Source organism: Microcaecilia unicolor, chromosome 6 (genome assembly GCF_901765095.1).
Source record: "Microcaecilia unicolor chromosome 6, aMicUni1.1, whole genome shotgun sequence".
Taxonomy (NCBI): domain Eukaryota; kingdom Metazoa; phylum Chordata; class Amphibia; order Gymnophiona; family Siphonopidae; genus Microcaecilia; species Microcaecilia unicolor.
The window spans coordinates 130,977,037-130,998,049 of NC_044036.1; the positions used below are offsets into that span (position 1 = coordinate 130,977,037).

Consider the following 21,013-nt stretch of genomic DNA (forward strand, 5'->3'; position numbering starts at 1 on the left):
ATCCTTACAGGCCTCCTCTTTACTATCTGGATAGGGCCACTGGATATTCTTACAGACCACTCTGTACTGTCTGTCACTCCACTCTTAGTTTTCTAACACATGCTCCCAGTGAATTCCTTTTAAAATCAATATTCTCTGTCATCAGATTTAGTCTTCGGGTTTAACCTCCTTCCTGTCTAGTCTCTTCTTCTCCTGCAGGATCCCTGCGATCTGCTGGCCAAGGCCTCTTGGTAGTCTCACCAATTCATAAAGTTTTATTGGATATTATTAGAAACTCCTGTTTCAGTGTGACTGGCCCAAATCTTTGGAATGCCCTTCCTCTTTACCTGAAGCTTGAAGGCTCATTGACTAGGTTCAAGTCTCAGCTTAAATCTTATTAAACCTAACTGGTCTGTATTCCTCAGCTTCCGCTTCGTTCATCATGTCTCTGGGGTTAGCCATTAATTGTTAGCTCTCTGTATTACACATCCAATTGCTTCTCTCTGCTTTAAATTGTACTTTCTCCTACCTCTGCTATCCTAATATTTTACTTGTCGTGTGGCTATTTATCTTCCTGGTCTTATTATTCCTCCCCCGGTGGTTTCTTTTTTACCTATGATCAAATAACCTGAACCTGAACTTTTAATAAGTCTGAAAGACTAGTAACCTGCTTATTTCATCAAAGTGACCTAAAATAGAGGATACTTCCAAGGCAATGCATGAGAGATTGTTGAGCGCAGTGAATAAAACCTGCTTATGCAAATACAAATGCAATATTCAAAATTCTTTGGTAAATCAATATAATACTATGAAATCATATTTGACAGAATCCTTTCTTGTTGTGTACAGACTAATTTCTTTTGGAGAAGGGTAACTGAGAGTCTTTTGTGGCAGTGTATGAAACCAAACTACCCTTCAAACAGGCATAGCATACATCGTGTGATGATCTAAAACTGTAGGGTGAGAAGTGTAGGTGGGCAAGCAAGCAGCAGTTAGGTCCTTTTTAGTGCCCCGGAGACGTGATTTTTAAATTCTGTACCTGCTCACATTTGAGCAGTGTTATTTTGTGTCAGCTGTCATCTATGCTCTCTTTTGTAAGTAAACCTAAAAATAAGGTGTCACATTAGTCAATTCTTGAAATAATCAAGGATGGAACAGTTATTTTTAGATCCCGTTTGCTTAACATATGCTAGGGATGTTTTATTCAAGACAATAACAGACCGAATTTCTCCCTACCCCCGATATCTGGCATCTCGCCTCAGACCTGTATTGATCCAATTTGTACATTCTCCAACATTCTGGCTGGGGGGAGGAGGTGTAATGTCTGGAGTTTTGCTACCCCTAGGAGCTCAGATTTCTGAGAATTTAACTTGAGTTTGTTTGATTTCAGCTAGATTGAGACCTGCCCCAGGCTTGGGTTTAAATTACCCCGTACCTCTTGCCTTGGTTTCCCCAGTGGTTATGCAAAGTTGGATATCATCAGCACACATTGAGAAATCTATGTTCAAGCGCTGAATTAATTTAGCCAAAGGCACCGGCTGTATATTAAAAACACTGGAGAGAGAAGTGGGGGCCGGTGTTGTGCTTATAGCCTGTGAGGCTTAAGACTAATGTTGTATGCACATTAGATTAATTCAAGCACACTAACATGGCAACCACACTGCTTTATCTGTAATTCACTGTAGAAACAAATCGGTGTTGTTCTCAGTACAAGGAAGCTTTGCAGGGGGGCTTCCTTTTTCTCAGGACCAATGAGTCCAATCTGGGCCTCAACAATGAACTCCAATTTACTTCTCTCAATTGCATGAAAGGTTGACTCCTAGTGGTAGTATTCCAAGACTACTGCTATGGGTCACCGCTGCCATTTTTGAACCCAGAGCTGTGTGTGTGTGTGGGGGGGGGGGGGGGACTACTCCTACCCGTACCCACTAGACTACTAGGGATTACTGGTAGTTCAGTGGGCCAGTTGATATACTGTATCTAGATTCTGTGGACTGGGAACTGGTTAAAAGAGGAGGTTGAGTTGTACTGGTACTGGTACTTGGTAACATATAAATGATCTGGAAATGGGAACAAGTGAGATGATCAAACTTGCAGGTGACATAAAATTATTCAAAGTTGTAAATTCCCTTCCCTTCTTCCAGACATAGTCCTGGCAGTTCCCCTTCTCCACCTTCAGAAGTAGTCCTGATGGCTCCCCATCCCTTTCTCCAGAAACAGTCCTGATGGCTCCCCTTCCCCTCCTCCAGAAGCAGTCCTGACAGCTGCCCCCTCTTTCTCCAGAAGCAGTCCTAGTAGTTCCCATCCTTACCCATCCCTGTGACTCTGGGCAGGTCATTTAACCCCTCCCCCCCCCATTGCCCCAGAAAGGTGGTATATCAAATCCCATCTCCTTTCCCCTTTCAAAAGAAGAGGTGAAACTTTTACAAATTGGCTAAGAATGTTACTTACCCACAAATAAAACTGCAACATTTTGTTAATCTTATCTGTCTTGTCAGGGGTGGGAGTGGGAGAAAAGTGAGGTAGAGGCTTGGAGTCAAGGATGGTTGAATGAGGGAGGGCGCGGGTGTGTGGATAGTTATCATTTCCAAGCACCTTTTGATATACTGCCTTTGTATATTACATCTTATGAAATCCAGAAGGCACAAAAGATATTGGCATCAGCACTAGCAGTGAATTTGAGAGATTGAGGTGTCCTCCAAAATGTTCCGGCATAGGGCTGAGTTTCACTCCTGTCACGGTATGTGCAAAACGAATGCTTTCTGTTGGATCAGCTTTGTGCTTACCAAATGAACGTGATCAGATTAGCAGACATACAGCAGTTTCTCTGGAACATCCTCACCTTTTTCTCTTTTTTGTTGATTTGAATTTACAGGACAAGAAAGAATTGGCAAAGATTCCCAGTACGAGCAAGAGGGAAAAGTCCAGTTTGTGATTGACGCAGTGTACGCCATGGCTCACGCCCTACACAACATGAACAAGGACCTGTGCCCCGACTACGCTGGACTCTGCCCAGCAATGGAGCAAGCAGGGGGCAAGAAATTGCTGAAATACATCCGGAATGTCAGCTTCAACGGTGAGTACCAAGGGGTCAGACTGGCACAAGCAGCCACACCCTTTCCCATCTATTAGGAAATTAAGGAGATCTAAACAGAAACTGTTAGTACTATGAAAAGTCACATCTCATTATTTTATTCCATTTCTTATAAGTCACAATTATCATCCTTCCTGTAATTTAGTCTCATATATCTTGAGCTTTTAACATGGTAGATGACGGCAGATAAAGACTTGTACAGTCCATCCAGTTTTGAAGTTCCTCTTTAATTTTCTCTTTTCTTGAAGCCTGGAGAGATGATTCAGTGATCCCAAGAGTTCTCTTTGGAGACAGCAAATGGTTTTCTATTTTACCTGGAAGTTTAGAATTTAGACTTGAGTATGAAGCTTTCAAAGAGAGATTACTTCTGTCATTCCCTGTTTAAATCCTCTTACTTCTAGAAAATTGTGAGAAATTGAAAAATAATCCTATCCAGAGCTGTGAAAATCTGTTTTGTTTTTTTTTAACAAAGCTTATCTGTCGCTCAGGATGCTACAGGAAATCAGGAATGTTGTAAAGTATTCTGTTCTGAAAACTAACAAATTAAGAGCCAGATTTAAATAGAACATACAAAGATGGGTGAAGATGACATGCACGATTTCATGCTGTGTTTCTTTGTTTAAGGATTTAATATCTGAAAGCTTCTGGAAGGAATAATAATAAAAAAAAAGCCACAGAATTATTTTCTCTTTTTCTGAAATGAGGCCCTTTATTATTTCCATGAAATATTTTCCTACCCAGAAGTCCCAGGAAATTACATCCTTGGGTTAAAGAAGCTCCATCTCAAAACTGGGCAAGACAACTGTTCCGTAAGCTTTGGGTTTTTTTTTTTAAATTATTGTATTTTAAATGTCCAGAACATGAAATAAAGAAAGCCAGAAAATGAACAAAGAAATAGTATCCACATTACCAAAAATGTAGTAAATTCTGGCCTATCTGGCATAGCAAACCTTTGGAAGTGGGGTGGCACATGAGTGGATCATGGGGTAACTTAGGAGGGCTCCCACTTACTCATATAACCTACAGAATACTGTAAGTTGATGCTCACACTCATATTAGCTGTATTGCTGGCATAAGTGCACACAGCTGAGCGTTAGACGCGCCAGTGCTGGCTTATGCTGTATTTCTACAGTAGTTCCACCGCACACCCTGGGGCACCTCTTTGGAGGCCTCCAGGTATGGAATTGCACCATGAAGGCAATGCACAGAATCTCAGCCCTTTCTTGGGTAAACATACGCCTGTGCGTGTAAGTGGTAAGCCAAACACCCAAGCGCCATTTCTCTCAAGGCACACGTGAGCACCTTAAGTCATAAATTGAAGGGGTTGTTCACATGGTTGGAATTACAGGTGCAATTTACAGAATATGCTGTTACGCATGTCCCTGCCACAGATATACCAGCTCTATGGCTGGTGGCTCAATGGAAGGCACAGTGATGCCAGTTTTCACTGATATTCGGTATCAGAATCTGGTGCCCAGATACCTTTCTAGAACAGGCTTTCACCACGTGGCTTTGGGGTGTCTAAACAGGAGTGCCCCAGTTATAGAAATTCCTCATTAATTCCTGATTCATTGAGGTCTTTTCCAAAAAAGTGCAAAAGAGGAGAAAAGCTATCTCAGGTGCTTGGTGTTTGCTGCATCACCTTGAGCAGGTTGGGAAAGTGAAAAGTAATTCAATGAATAAATATGAGGTGAGTTCCTGACCTCCGTTGTAAAGTCCCAGACCTAGGAACTGTCCGCACCAAATCTTGGTTTTTGGAAGTGTCTGGTAAATCCCAGAGAACTCTCGCATAGGTTCTGCTTCACAAGGGTTGAAACTCATATTTACCTTTGTGTGACTTGGTTCTTTGTAAAGGTCCAGATGTCACTGTGGGGATGCTGTATGAAACATGAAGTCACTGACTGAAGATAAAAACCAACGTCAATTTAATATGCCCTGAAATGAACATACCTCCCCCACCCCCCAGCATTTCCTTTCAACTCCTTCTTTACGGTACTTACGTCTGCTCAGTTGCAAGATTCTGTGCTCCAGGTTATATGTTCAGTTATAAGCCTTTACATAATTAAAAAACAAACAAAAACTAACTGCGGCCCCAGTTCAATTAAGGAGAATATATAGCGTACGTATTTTTCCTGGGTGCTGCATGGTACTTTTTGGGTGGGAGGCAGCCCCAGCTTAACGTGAGTGTAATGCAGGAGTATTAGGAGAATCGTTCCTCTGCAGTTTCTCATCTGGAAGATGAACACAGTGGTGGGAGGTGATCCCAGTCTGGGTTTGTCAGCCTCATTCAGAAACAGATGAAGCTTTTTTCCTTAGGAAATAAAAACATATCATTTACAGATACTTCATTCTGGACAGCTCTGGGGAGGGCATAGCTGATCTGAACATGTGTCATGGGCACATTGGGGATTATATGGTATCTGAACATTCCCACTGTGCCAAGGTCAGACACTATCAGGCTTATTTTCAAAAGAGAAGGACGCCCATCTTTCGACACAAATGGGAAGATGGGCGTCCTTCTCACAGGGTCGCCCAAATCGGTATAATCGAAAGCCGATTTTGGACATCCCCAACTGCTTTCCATCGCAGGGATGGCCAAAGTTCACGGGGGCATGTTGGAGGCATAGAGAAGGTGGGATTCGGCATGCCTAACACTAGGACGTCCTCATCCCATAATGGGAAAAAAAGGGTGTCCCTGAGAAGCACTTGGACAACTTTACCTGGTCCTATTTTTCTTACAACCAAGGCACAAAAAGGTGCCCGAACTGACCAGATGACCACTGGAGAGAATCGGGGGGTGACCTCCCCTTACTCCCCCAGTGGTCACTAACCCCCTCCCACCCTCAAAAGAATCTTTAAAAATATTTTGTGCCATCCTCTATGCCAGCCTCAAATGTCATACTCAAGTCCATCACAGCAGTATGCAGGTCCCTGGAGCAGTTTTTAGTGGGTGCAGTGCACTTCAGGCAGGCGGACCCAGGCCCATCCCCCCCCCCACCTGTTACACTTGTGGTAGTAAATGTGACCCATCCAAAACCCACCACAAACCCACTGTGCCCCTTCACCCATAAGGGCTATGGTAGTGGTGTACAGTTGTGGGTAGTGGGTTTTGGGGGGCTCAGCACACAAGGTAAGGGAGCTATGTACCTGGGAGCAATTTAGGAAGTCCACTGCAGTGCCCCCTAGGGTGCCCAGTTGGTGTCCTGGCATGTCAGGGGGACCAGTGCACTACGAAGGCTGGCTCCTCCCATGACCAAAGGGCTTGCATTTGGTTGTTTCGGAGATGGGCGTCCTTGGTTTCCATTATCGCCAAAAATCAGAAACAACCAAGTCTAGGGACAACCATCTCTAAGGATGACCTAAATTTCAATATTTGGGCATCCCTGACCGTATTATCAAAACTAACGATGGACGCCCATCTTGTTTCGATAATACGGGGTTCCCTGCCCATCCATCGGGACATTATGCAAGGACGTCTCAGCAAAACTTGGGTGTCCCTTTCGATTATGCCCCTCCACAGGTACAACATTCTCATGTTCTTCTACAACAAGGAACAAAACTCTCACCATCATCAGTCAGAAAATACTGGAACTTGGTCCCAAAAGGCACATATCGGAGTCCTCTTCTTTAATTTGGAAGCAACTGTCAAAATGCATCCCAGCTCGTTCTCCATTATTCTGTCACACATGAACTTTACTTTACCACCACAACCTCACTCTGATTTTGTTAAAACCGGTATTGGCGATTGCCTCTACGGTACTATGTAAGCCACACTGAGCCTGCAAATAGGTGGGAAAATGTGGGATATAAATGTAACAAATAATAATAATAACAATAATTATAAAAGAGATGCTACCAATAACCAGGGTTTAGTTTGAAGAGTAGAAGGAGGTGGAACTGGGAGAGAGGGGAGTAGATGAGTCTGGGGTGGGTGTGAACTGCGTAAAGAAGCAGGACCAGGACTGACTGTGAACTGTCACTCTTCAAAATATCCATACACATGGACTCTCTTTCACACTCCTCCATCTCTTCATCTTCATGGAGCACTGATGGGTGAAGGATGACTAGGGGCTGAGTGCATAAGACCCAGCTCTATGAGTACAATGGGTGCTTGAGCACCCCCGATATTGAACAAACTCTTTGGCTTGTGTCCAAGGAGAGGTCATTTCCATTGGGTTTAGCACCTCCAATAATTTTGGAAAGTTGGCTCCTGTGGATGAGTGTTGGTGGGGCCTGCGGATGGAGGATTACTGGGATAAAGAGGAGGAGGAGGGTAGAGAGAATGAAGTTATTTCTTTATATCCTCCACCTTCTCCCCCTCTCTGCCCTTGTGATCCTGGGATTCATTTCTGAGCCCCACAGTCTCAACCTTCAAACCTTGCTGATTCTCAAGCTTCTATGATGGTCCATGAACTCCAAAAGTCAGATGCTCTTCAAAGCATCAATATTTTATTCTCCAACAGAAAATGCCAGTGTACACCAGACCCAACACAGGCCTTGTTTCGTCAATTAGCCTTCTTCAGGGGTCACAGAATAGAGACATCCATTAACCAAATGTATGTCAAGCTTTTTGTGTCAATGACCCCTTGATTGTGGCCAAATAAAATTGTGTGACCCTACTGAAGTGAGGTGCAGAATAATGATGCCCCTACGGACAGCCCACCCAAGTCATGACCCCGAACACAGGTTTTATAATCCCATTTGGGGTACTGACCCACAGTTTAGGAAGCTCTGATAAGTTAAAGTTTCCTAAACTGTAGAGAGAAGGAACAACACATGCCGTTGTTACAATGCTGGTCTTCATCTCACCAACCAATAACAAAGAAAACTGTGAGAGAGTCTTCTTCAATGGGTTTCCTTCTCTTCTTCCTGCAGGCAGTGCTGGAACTCCTGTGATGTTTAATAAAAATGGTGATGCACCAGGGCGCTATGACATCTTCCAGTATCAGATAACGAACCGTACCAATCCTGGTTACCACCTCATCGGTCAATGGGTTGACGACCTGCAACTGAACGTGAGTCTGGCTGATGCCTGTATTAGTGGTTGTGCTCAGCGTATTATGGTGTAAGCACAGTCTCTGCTAACAGCCAAAGGGATCCTCTGGAGGTGGGAATCCGTGAGGTGGAGAGACAGGACATAGGGGAGGGCTGTGCGCATTTACAGAAGAGCATGGTGAGTGCGTGTGTGTGTGTAGTATTGCATGTTTGTGCATGTGTATCTGTGTGTGTTATGTGATGAGCGTTTTTTCTTTACGTGTTATGTGCACACAGAAGAGGTGAAATTAGTCTGTGGTACAGTGATTATCACTTGATGGCTGTGACACAGTTTGTCATTTTGGGCTCCCCAACTCACACAAACACACACTCGCACATATGCACACACAAACACAAATAGATGTACACACATGCATTTATAAGGGATCACCTCTGTATTTTAAAAGCCATAGGGAACCAGGGGTAATGATGATGCCCTGACAGAACATTTTTTAAACTAGTTGGGAAAGGAAGCAAAGCATGACTGATGGGATTCATTCCAGTCTCTCTGCGTGTATATGTGTGTCATTGTTTTGTCTCTGTGTGTACCTTTGACTTGGAGGAGAGAGAAGAGGGGCAGCTTGAAACATTCTGTTGGTTTAGAAAGAATAATAAAATTAAACCAACTTTAATAATATACGAAACCATTAAATGTCACTGACAATAGATTTCATAGGATAAATTTACGGTTAAAAACCATATGGTGCCACTGTCCCATGGCCAGAGTTGGATTAACATTATATTAGGCCCTAGGCCAAAATATATTTCTTGGCCCCATAATATCGACCCTCATTTTCTTCTTTTATCAACCCCTTCCCACAGAGTCTTATTGACTTCTTCCTTTCCCACCTCACCACCAGGATCTTGATTCATGACTTTCCCCTGACCCACTACCTCCCTTCCTGTGATTAGAGCTGCTTCTCATGCTCTGCCTCTACAGTCTGGATCCTTCACACAGTCTCCACTCCTATCAAATCTTCCTTAACCCCCCCCCCCCCCCCCTGTCTCTTCACCATAAAAAAGGAATAGGAGAGCTAGGAAGCACTTAAGAGACACTGTTTCGAATTAGAAATGTTTTTTAATTTTCTATATGCCTGTGCCTGCTCTGATTCCATAAGTAGTTCTTTCAAAAGCCCAAAAGGGGTGCAGTTACCCAGTGATCAAGCAACCTTGTTATACTATGAGGTAACGTTCATATATGCTCCTTTGCAGAATTGTTTCCTGAAGGTTGTGGGAATTGGGACAGTTCACCCGTTTCTTGATTTACTAGGAAGAATGCCAACCATGTGTCCCCCCCATCCCCCTCCCCCCAGTTAATCATCAACAGAAACCTAACATTCTCCATCCTGCTGCCTGGATGATCATTAGAAAACTGCCAGCACCAGATGCACTGATGAACCAGCAGGCTCTGGAGGGATATTTGCAAGAAATTGTATTTAAGATGAGGAATAAAAATATTTTCAAATGGCATAATAACAAGTGTGAACATGGAATTGTCTGCGTACCCTACCACAAACAGACACACCTTGGTGTACATATTGGTAAACCAACTGTTAGGACACACTTCTGGCATGCAGTAAAATACAGCAGGACGTTCACTGTGTGAATCGCTTTGCAGGTACCATATTGCAACCTGAAATACATCCTCCAGCATTGAGGCTGTCAGTCAAGTTCCTGCCTCTGCTTGGCTGTTCTTTGTTCCAGGGGCTCTCTTGAAATATTTGGATACTGCAGAGCTGCTGCTGTGGAAGGGGAATGGAAAGCAAGAGACATTGATCCTGTCTAACTTGAGATTTCCAGAAGATTGTATCTGCTGTCCACAGCAGCTTTTTATTATAGCCAGAGAACCTTAAAAAACATAATGAAAGGAAAATTAACAGTGTTTTCCGTACCTGAAGATGGACCCTTTCAAGTTGTGTAATAGTTGAATTCTTCAGCATTATGGTTTCAATATTTCTTGATTCTACTGTTTCAAATCAAACACTTTCTTCAATTGATTTCTAGCTCATGAAAAGTAGCAGCTTGAGAACTTTGGAAACCTGCTAATCTGATTCATAATGATCCGACTTTGGTATATTTGCAGTGCTGTAACAAGTCACTTACGAGGTGGAATAGCTGTCAGATATGATGGTATTCAGAGCCTGTCAACCTGAGTAATATTTAAGCTCAGGAGGAATGACAAGCTCTGTGCACTTGTACCAGCCCCTGCCACCCAGTCCTACAGGTGACAAGCTCTGTATCCCTGTGTCCATCCCCTGAGGCAGGGCAGGATTAATGTATAGGCAAACTAGGCACATGCCTAGGACCCTGGTCAAGCTGTCAACTAAACCTCTGACAGATGTGGGATACTTGGGTCCAGGGTGAGGTTGCCAAGTAGTAGTTTTAATTAAAGGAGACCAATGACTGGAAGATCTTTGAAATCAGCTTTGTAATTATCTATCCGTGGTCTAGGTGTAGATATGCACAGCTCCCTCTTCCCCTCTGACCCCATAATTCTGCAGGGTGCACCAAAAGTTGCATGTGTTGATTTATTGAGTCCTAGTTGGAGATGTTTTGTTTTTATTTGGACAGTTGGTGTGTGTAACTTTTGTAATCCGCCTAGAACATTGTGATAATACAGAATATAAGTTTTTTAATAAATTAAAAATAAATAAATATCAATTAGGAACTTAACTTTTGACACTAAGACAAAATTTAGATGTCAAAATGCACCATTCTATGACTTGGGGCCTAAGTGTTCTAGCATGTAACTGCCCGGGGGGGGGGGGGGGGGGCGGCATTCACTTATGGGAGGTTGATGGGAGGTCATGGATTTTCCCATTGATTAAGAGCACATTTTATTTAATATTGTCAGAGCTGGCGTAAGTAGTCAAGCCTAAATTTAGGCACCAAATAGCTGACTTAGGCCTAGTATTTTCTGTATCAGATTTGCACAAATTTACCATTATAGATCACTAGCTTAGCCCCTAGACTTTGGGCCTAACTTTTACAGCCCCCTATAGAATTCCCCAAATGATTCCAGTCCCTTCCCAGGCCCCCTGAATCTACACCATCTGTTATTTCTGACTGCCTCTTCTCCCTCTTCCTCTCCTCACACCCCACCTATCACCCCAATCCCCACCAGCTCATGACTCCAGTGCAGGTGCAGGTGGTATTGCCAAAATATTCATGTTTGGATCGGGTTTGCAGCTGACTCATAGCTATGCTGCCCCTCTTAATGTCCACAGTTAAAATAACACCTTTGTTCTGAGTTTTCATATATTAGCTTAGCGCATACTGATCTCCTCTCTGAGATGGAAAGTCCTAATGCATCTTAACCGACTATATATTAACCAGCTCCGAAAACCCAGAAATTCAGTACCGTGCCCAGACATGGCCCTGCATTGAATTTACGCCTTTAGCACCAGCGGCCATCAGCAAAATGCTGATCACAACTGCCCACGTTCTGCCCCTTGCCCCATCCCCAACAAACAACTGCAGTGAAGCAACAGTGCAGGTATCGGCACTTGCATGCCACATGGGAGAGGGCAGAGTACAAGAGACCACACTCTTCAGCTCCCATTGAGCCACAGTCTCCTTCTGCATCTACAGAACCCCTCGGCCTCTCCCCCAATAATGAGTTCAGATCAGGGCTAGGACATTTCCCTATAATACAAAAATGAATTCTGATTCTACTGTCCTCTCAGTAACAGCAACACAAACTCCCTAAGTAAGAAGCAGTGGAAGAGTAGCCTAGCATTTAGAACATGGGGCTGACAACCAGGAAAGCCTGGTTCAAATTCTGCTGCCACACTTTGTGGTCTTGGGCAACTCACTTAACCCTCCATTGCTCCAGATATAAACTTAGATTGTAAGCCTCTAGAGACAGGGAAATAAATAATGTACTTGAATATAACTCACCTTGTGCTATATTGAAAATGTGTGAACTAAATCTTAGCGGAGATTAGGTGGTAACGCCGGTCATTGGAGAGTAAAACCAATGCTGGGCGGACTTCTACGGTCTGCACCCTGATCATGGCTGAATAGATATGGATGGTCTGGAGTGTAAATTTTAAGGGGCTTCGACGTTAGCTTCAGAACGTTTAGTACAGGAACAGTGCTGGGCAGACTTTTACGGTCTGTGCCCTGAGAAAGGCAGGGACAAATCAAACTCAGGTATACATATAAATCAACATAAATACATATTGTGAATTAATACAAAACTCTTTAAAAATACACTCAAGACCTAGAGCAAATCTACTCACACAACAAGGACCCTACCTAGAAAAAGGCAGCACCTTAAAGATTACAGTGGGACTTAGAGCATCAGTACATCTAGGGGAAAACTGAACACACCAGATTGCTATAGATTGTTATATAGAAAATCCATGCTAACAGATTACCTGACCTTGGTCACGCATAGAGAATGCTACTTTTGTGGACTCTGCCAGATATTCGTGACCTGCCTTGGCCACTGTTGGAAACAGGAGTTGGCTAGATGGACCTTTGGTCTGACTCAATACAGCAATTTTTAAGTTCTTAGGTTCAAATACAGAAGAAGTGAACATAAAGTGAAAATAGAAATGTAAACAAAAATTATACTGAAGCTAGAAGAAGTCAGACTCTGTATGCAGTGGAATACTGGAGAAATAGAAAGAGATGCACTTCCTTTGTACAGCGCAAATTTCAGGATAACAGATGTCAGAGCCAGCATTAGGGAGGGACGAAACCGGTGGCTCCCAGGCCAAAGAGGACCCTAAGCCTCTATGAAACTGAAGAAGGCACAGTCGACTTTGGGGTCTCCTCTCAAATCTCTGTCCTGGACCCCAGCTATATCTAGCACCAACTCTGTATATTCCAAAATCTGACATACTCCAATCACTAAATAGAAAATACAATTCTTCTTTCTACCTTTGATTGATCATTTTATCTTTTTAATAATGTTGGTCCCAGTCTATGGTTTCTGCTTTCCTCTGTTTTAACTCTCCTAGGGTTGCATGTCCATCTGACATTTCTTTTTTCTGCATATCTATCATCCATCTCCTCTCTATGTCACTGTGCTTATCCTCCTTCCATGTACAACAACTCCTTCTGTGTCTACTGTCTCCCTTCAGTATCCCTGCCTGAATTCTTCCATGTCCAATATCTGCCCTCTGTGATCCTATCCCCTATGTCCAACATCTCCTCTCTATATCCAGCATCTTCCCAAATCCAGCATCTTCCCTATGTGTCTCTGTCCCTCCTTATTCCTTCATGTCCAGAATCACCAATCTACTTCCTGTTTCCTCCCCTCCCAAACTATCATCTTTCCTTTATTTCTCTATTCCCTCAATGTGCTTATTCCCCTGGCAGTCCAACATCTTTGCTCAGAGTCCCAATTTTCTCCACAACCCCACAATGTCCATTACGCAATCTATTCCCCTCCCCTTGGTGGTCTAGCATCTCCCATCCAGGCTCTCATTTTCTCCTATAACCCCACCATGTCATTGTACTATATTACCCCTCCACCATGTTTCCATGGTCCTTATTTCCACCCCTTCTAACGGCCCACTATACCCATCACACAATTTCCTCTCTACCCCCCCATTCCCCTTAGCAACCCTCTTCCCCATGGTATGTGATTGCCAATGGATCACCCATGTTGGAGGGGGAGGGCTGCTGCAGAGCCATCAGTGAGGGCATATGTAGGAGGCCCAACACTGCCTTCTGGTCTTGTTATCACTGCCATAGGTCTCCAGAAAATCAGGTGGTAGCTGTAGTGGCAGAGGAGATGGGAGGAGGTTGGAAGAGATAAAGCCATCCCTGAGCCAAGTGGTCAGCAGAAAACTGGCCTCACAGTGCCTAGCTTTCTGTTCTGCGAGCCGCTGGCCTCCCTATCTGAAAACCAGCGAGACTTGCCAAATACTAGAAAGTTGGTAACCTTTCAACCACACTCCAGTATGGTGTTAGGGTGAAAATCTGTCTTTCTACTATAGAGGGAAATATTCAGTTTTTCTTCTGGCAGCATGCCAGTGATATCAGCAAGCCCCAGGCAGGGCTGGGGAAAGGGTATTAGGTACTCTTGATGAACCTGATGGTTCTTTGATTTTGTGTGGCTATCAGGAGCTATTCTTTTGCTTTGTCTACAACCCCCAAGAAACTGTCTTGCTTTTCTAATGGTTAAGCCAGCTCTGCCTCCAGTTATTACAAATGTAGATGCAGGGGGTATGGGCTTTAGTAGATTACTGACTTCTATTGCTCTAACTAAATAGAATTCCCATTGGCAATAAAGAGGGTTTTTTTTTTAGAGAACTGCCTTGTCTGGAAGCGGGCAAAGAAAAATACAATATATGAACAGATAAAGACTGCAAGACCCATCATGTCTGCTGTTTTTTTTCCTTCCAGACCTAACACTATCTCTGACTTTATCTACTTCTTAGGATCCTCTCTGCTAGTTTCCTGCTTTCCTGACCAGAAGGTCCTTAATGGTGAGGAGGTGAGATTGAATCTGGAGATAAAATAAACTCAGAGCCCTTGCAGAGAAATTTTAGGCAGAGTAGGTGGACCATGTGGTCAAAGGTACCTTCAGGTTCCCTCTTTATCTATCCTTTAAAGTATAGTAGCTCACATTCTCCTTGGGTCTGAAGATTATCATTTGGCCAATAGTTTCTTTCACCTAGTGGTGAACAAGCCACCAACCTCTATGTAGCCCCATAGAGTAATATTCTTTGAGATCTTATTCAGTGAGGTCTTCACCCACTATGTGCCTAGGAGACAATTCTGTTCAGTCAAGGTCCAAAAAACCTTAATTTGGCATTTGAGAGATTGTTTTATTTATTTATTTATTTGTTACATTTGTATCCCACATTTTCCCCACCTATTTGCAGGCTCAATGTGGCTTACATAGTACCATAGTGGCGTTCGCCAGTTCTGGCATGAACAAATACAAGGTGTTATTGTGGTAGAATAAGGTTCATGTAAGGTAGGTATAATGGGGATTTAGGGAAGAAGAGGGAAGTTGGGGTGTGTCCATTCTGATCTTAGGTTTTGTTGTGTTGCAGGTCCACAGGCTTTTATGTTGGGTCAGTGGGGTATGCCTTTCTGAACAGGTGTGTTTTTAGTTCTTTCTGGAAATTTAGGTGGTCGTACGTTGTTTTTACTATTTTTGGCATTGCGTTCCATAGTTTTATTTATTTATTTATTTGTTGCATTTGTTTATTTATTTATTTATTTGTTGCCCACCTATTTGCAGGCTCAATGTGGCTTACATTATGCTGTAGTGGCGATCGCCATTATTGGAATGAGAAATACAGAGTGGTATTGCATTCAAGTTTGTAAGTGACAGAGTACTTTAAGCAGTCAGGTATAGAGAGTTCATTTCCGGACTGAGAAATAAAGTGGTATTGCGTTAAAGTTCAATGGTGAAAGTAAATTAAACAAGCAAGTATCGAGGGTTCAGTTTTGTCCAGTTCTGGTGTAAGTTTCGTTATCTGGAATTTAGGATCGATCATTGTGATATGCCTTTTTGAACAGGTTGGTTTTTAGTGATCAGACTGTTACGACTGTTGGAAGGGGTTGGGGATAGGGAAGCTTTGTGGGGCCCTTATCCAGGTATGGGCAGCTCCTTGAAGTCACCTAGGTGTGCCAAAATTCAGTGGCAGTATCCAAATAACTAAGCAGACATAGTTAAAACTACATTTTGTGTTGTGCGCTTAAATAGGAAAAGCTGGATGCATACGTTGATTTGTATTTGAGTCCTTTGCTGCTTGGGTAATGAAGATTTAGTTATGTTCGTGCTGATCTTGTTGTGTTTCTGGTTGGCAAGCCTGTGAGGTCTGTCATATATCCCGGGGCTTTGCCGTAGATAATTTTATGAACCAGGGTGCAAATTTTAAAAGCGATATATTCTTTGATTGGGAGCCAGTGGGTAGATCACGTGATGCCACGCTGAATAGCAGACATGGAAGAGAGGAGCTCCTGTCCCCCGACCGAAAGAACGGATAATTACAGCTAAAATCCTGCACAAGAGTGCCGCTTCACTGGGACGGCTGCAAGGCAAAGCGGAATAGCTGCGGTGTTTTGGGTCGCGAGTGCAGATGGCATCTAAAACGCAGTGGAAACAGGGCAAGAAGCCGAAGGCGGCTGAAGTCCACAAAGTGGCAGCTACAGAGGAAGAAGGCCTGAGCTCCATCTGTTCCGCATGGGTGTCCGAAATAATCACAGAGGTCACTCAGGCACTAAACCAATCGTTGGACCAAAAATTCCAGAAGATCACAGATAAGCTTGAAATGATGGACAGCAAAATGGAAGCGCTTAAAGGTGAATTCACCACCTCATGTCAAAGAATATCAGACTTGGAAGACCGAGTGCAGAAAATTGATACAGATAAGGACGCACTGCACGTACAGGTTAAAGACTTGGAAAACAAACTGGACGATCTGGAAAATCGTTCCAGACGAGCAAATCTAGTGGGCATACCTGAAACTATTGCAGATGTGGAGCTGAGTCCGTTTTTGGAAGAATGGCTCAGGACCACGCTCCAGTTACAATCTAAAGCAGGACCGCTGCAGATTGAGCGGGCCCACAGACTGGGCCCGAAAAGGAATGGAGACACGAAACCCAGGGTGGTTATACTTAAACTGTTGAACTATGTCCATAAGATGGAGACCTTGCGAGAGATCAGGGCGAAAGGCCCGCTGAAATACAATAATAAGTCCATACTGTGTATCCAGGACTTCTCAACAAAAGTATCGCAGCTATGGAAAGCATACTCAACAATATGCTCTGCTTTGCATCAGCGACAGGTTCAGTTCGCGCTGTTACACCCAGCCAGTTTGAAGGTCTTTTCGGAAGGGAAAGCAACCTTCTTTGAGACACCTGAGGCAGCGCAGGAGTTTTTGGGCCAACATACATCGGCGCAGCGGGGAGCAGCTGAATGAATGGGGAAGTTGGAGGCCACGAGCAGTGCAGCAACGAGAGGATGACATGGAGGGCACTGTATGGTTTGCAGAAGATTAAAGCAAAATGATTGGGAGCCAGTGCAGTTTTTCTTGGAGGGGTTTGGTGCTTTCAAAATGTGTTTTTCCAAATATAAGCCTGGCTGCTGTGTTTTGAGCAGTCTGAAGTTTCTTTATAATTTGTTCTTTGCAACCCGCATAGATACTGTTGCAGTACTCTACATGGCTCAGTACCATTGATTGTATTAAGTTCCGGAATATTTCCCTCGGGAAGAATGGTTTCACACGTTTGAGTTTCCACACAGCCACTTGACCACACTTCTAACATTTTATAGTTGATTAGTATAAGGTTTCAGAAATATGGGGACATGTTGGCAACTTTTGATTTTTCATCCATCATTTACAGTTTTCTAGGATTTGTGGTTCCATTTTTCTCAAAGTGTAAATTAAGGATAGTCACCCACAATTTTTTTTTCTTGGGGTTTTTTGTAGTCATTATCAAATGAATGTGCAGGTTTTCTTCAAGAAGACGCAGTATTTGACATAGTACATATTCTTTCCCTACTACTACTACTTGACATTTCTAGAGCGCTACTAGGGTTATGCAGTGCTGTACAGTTTAACAAAGAAGGACAGTCCCTGCTCAAAGGAGCTTACAATCTAAAGGACGAAATGTCAAATTGGGGCAGTCTAGATTTCTGAATAGAGGTAAGTGGTTAGGTGCCGAAGGCGATATTGAAGAGGTGGGCTTTGAGCAAGGATTTGAAGATGGGCAGGGAGGGGGCCTGGCGTATGGGCTCAGGGAGTTTATTCCAAGCATAGGGTGAGGCAAGGCAGAAAGGGCGAAGCCTGGAGTTGGCGGTGGTGGAGAAGGATATTCTTTCCCAAGGGATTGTCCATCCCTACTCTAAATCCCAGAATGCTTTATGGCAAGGAAAGATTTTAAAAATGAAAAGCTGACGGGGTGAAGTGGTCTCGTGTTCATGGAGTCAACTGGTAGGTTTTTTACACAATGAGCTTCTACAAGTGAAAATCACATGCTAGGGACATAATCTAAATTAAATTCTCTTTCCCAATTCACATCATCAAATATTCAGTTTGCAGCTAGCGTTCTGAAGCCTCTCTTGGCTTTCTTGCTTCTGAGCTATAAATGTCTAATTCAGACAGTGACAACGCACTCTGGGTGACTCAGACACACCACTGATGTGAATTTTTCCAGTCATGCTGTTTCATGTTTCTTCTCCCCACAGTGATGTGACAGATTGTTACAAAAGGCTTAAGGCATCGTGCAAGTGGTTGCCAATGCTCTTTCAAATTTGGGAGTCCTTCAGACTAGGTCTGATGATTCTGATAACCCCAAATGGCTACAGAAGGGCTTTGTTTATTCCTGGGTTTTGGATAAAATGGTGCGGTAGCCGTGTTAGTCCACTTTTAAAGGTAATAAATAGAAATAAAACAGAACAAAAAAAAGAAGATAAAATGTTATCTGAGTTTTAAAATGCATTTTGAATGCAGTTCTTAATCGGGGGGAGGGGAACTAGCTGGGGACCAGGACTTAATCCTTCACTGACTAAAAACTCTGCAGCCATTCCGTGAAGACCGTCATCCAATCGAAAGCTAAAATGTAATATACTTATTGTAGGAGAATAAAATGATAAAGTGGGAAGCCCTGTTTTATAGAGAACCTAGAAATCAGAATTGATACATCCAAGTTGCGAGTCATACATTTCCAATAATATTTTAGCAAAACATCTGGCAATGTAGAGCCTTTGCTAAAGTACTTTGAGAAGTGCATCTGTATTTGCTCGCACATGCACTGGGAGCAGCCGTTGTACAAACCGAACAGAGGAACTCAGCAGCTCAAACTTGTAAATTATATGTGCAAGTTGATATGTCAAAGCAAACAAAAAAACACAAGTGGACCTTCAGGAACAGGACAGTGGGTTCTTTTTATTGAATGACCCGACATGGGCTGTGTTTCGGCAACCAAGTGCCTCCGTCAGGGGTCTATCAAAAAATACAAATATATAAAACATTTAAATGTAATAAATATAAAAAATAACATATAATGTGTGTAAAATAACATATGGTCAATAAATGATCAGTAAATAATATAAGAAGCAAAATATAACATACAAACACATGCTTGGATGGTCAAAAGCATGCACTTCACTACATAATTAAACATATGAAGTAAAAAAAAATAATAATAAAAAACATAAAGACCGTCTGTTTTGTTTCAGACATTTTGTATACTATAAGAATATCAAATGAGCAGACAAGAATAAAAAACTGCTGCTTCACAGTGAATAGTGAGAAAATGGTTTCCTGCTTAGCAAAGCAAGTTAAATGCTCATGTGTAGGTGACTCACACAGCAATACCACAAGAAAACTTCCACTAATGACAGAACCAAAAAAAATAGTAAGAAAAAATGAAAATAACAAAAGTGAAATCAAAATTGTTTCATTGTGAAGTGCCGATGCATAACGCAAATAAACATACATAAAAGGTGCACTATATCCAAATGTCTAGCTCATGGATGAAGCATACTTTTTCAAATTAATTGAAATGGGTGGAGGCTATACAGCTGCATCTAATGTTCACAATCATTGCCCAGTGCCACAAACGTTTTCAAAGTTTCAAAACTTTTCATCGTGTATTATATTCTTCAATGTCCTTTAAATATCTGATTTTCTTACATATTTCTATAATTATCCTCAATGGATCTCAGTAGCACAAAGTAAACTATATCAGTGTTTCATTTGCCAGAAGATCCGAATGCTCCCGACTCTAGTATGCTGTTGGCTCCTCATTGGATGAGGAGCTGGATGAATGGTATTTAGTTCAAAAATGAACTTCTTTTCATATTTCAGCATCCATGCTAGCCCAATCAGACTACACATTTTAAATCTGAAAATGCATTAGAAAGGTTGGACCAAAGGTGCACTGATATTCCCTCTTCTAATATTGCTTCTGCGTTCAATCATTCTAACCTTCACTTTTCTTACTGTCTTTCTTATGTAAATTAGATTACATGGACATTGTATGACATAGATTTACATTTTCCGTATTGCAATCTATCAAGTGCCTTAGTGGATATACTTTCTTAGTATGTGGATGTTTGAAAACTCATGTGGACATCAAAGTGGGGCATACGTAACAGGATCTGTAAGGATGATGACCAGAATGGGTTGGCATTGGTATATGAGCTGGAAGTGCGGAGGGTGCCACAATTTCTGTGATGTTTCTGCTACGAGTGTATGCTGCTGTTAACTTCTTGTTTTGAAAACATCTGTGGCTCTCCAACATGTGCCAGTTCTGAAGTAAGATTTTCCGTATATCTCCAGCCATATTTGAAAATGTAAGATTACATACAATATCAGGTTGTGAACGTTCTCGACGAGTAGATAATAATTCTTCTCTTTTGGCAGCCATTGCTTTCCTAACTCCTTCACCAAAAGTCGGATAATATGGGAAACAATGGCAACCCCTCAAACAATGCACAGAAAACATACTTTATGCATGAAGAACAGGTGTAGGGTATCTTTAATTAAAATATTGTTTGTTAACACTGATCAGCAACAAAAAAAAATGAAAAATATTGTACAGCAGGCAATTTGAGCACAAATACAGAGCAGAATACACAACACACAATTGTACAGCAGGCAATGTGAACAGAAATACAGTACTGTACAGGTACAGAAATAAACACAGAAACTATATTTATGAACTATATATACAGTAAAGAAATACAGAACCAAGCAGAACCCCATTTCTCAAGCTCACTGCATGTTGTCTTCTCCATTCAATAACAGCACTGTATGAAGCAGAAATCAAGACAGCAGAACTCCAACTGGAAACCCTCTGGGTCTAAGAATGAGAGTAAGAATAAAGAAAGCATTGTAAATGTAAATGAACAAACAGGAATACAGTTGGTGTACATATGGTACTGCATAAAACTCACTGTGCACAAGAGTCTTGCCATGGTTT

General features: G+C 42.5%; 1 protein-coding gene across 1 annotated transcript in view; it reads left to right on the top strand.

Annotated features, from left to right (window-relative positions):
• Positions 1–21,013, top strand: part of GRM7 (glutamate metabotropic receptor 7) — a 387,933-nt gene that overhangs the window by 252,526 nt on the left and 114,394 nt on the right. The window contains exons 6-7 of the mRNA XM_030207271.1: positions 2,855–3,055; positions 7,949–8,088. Of these exons, the coding sequence (XP_030063131.1) occupies positions 2,855–3,055; positions 7,949–8,088 (341 nt within the window). The remainder of the gene's footprint in view (positions 1–2,854; positions 3,056–7,948; positions 8,089–21,013) is intronic.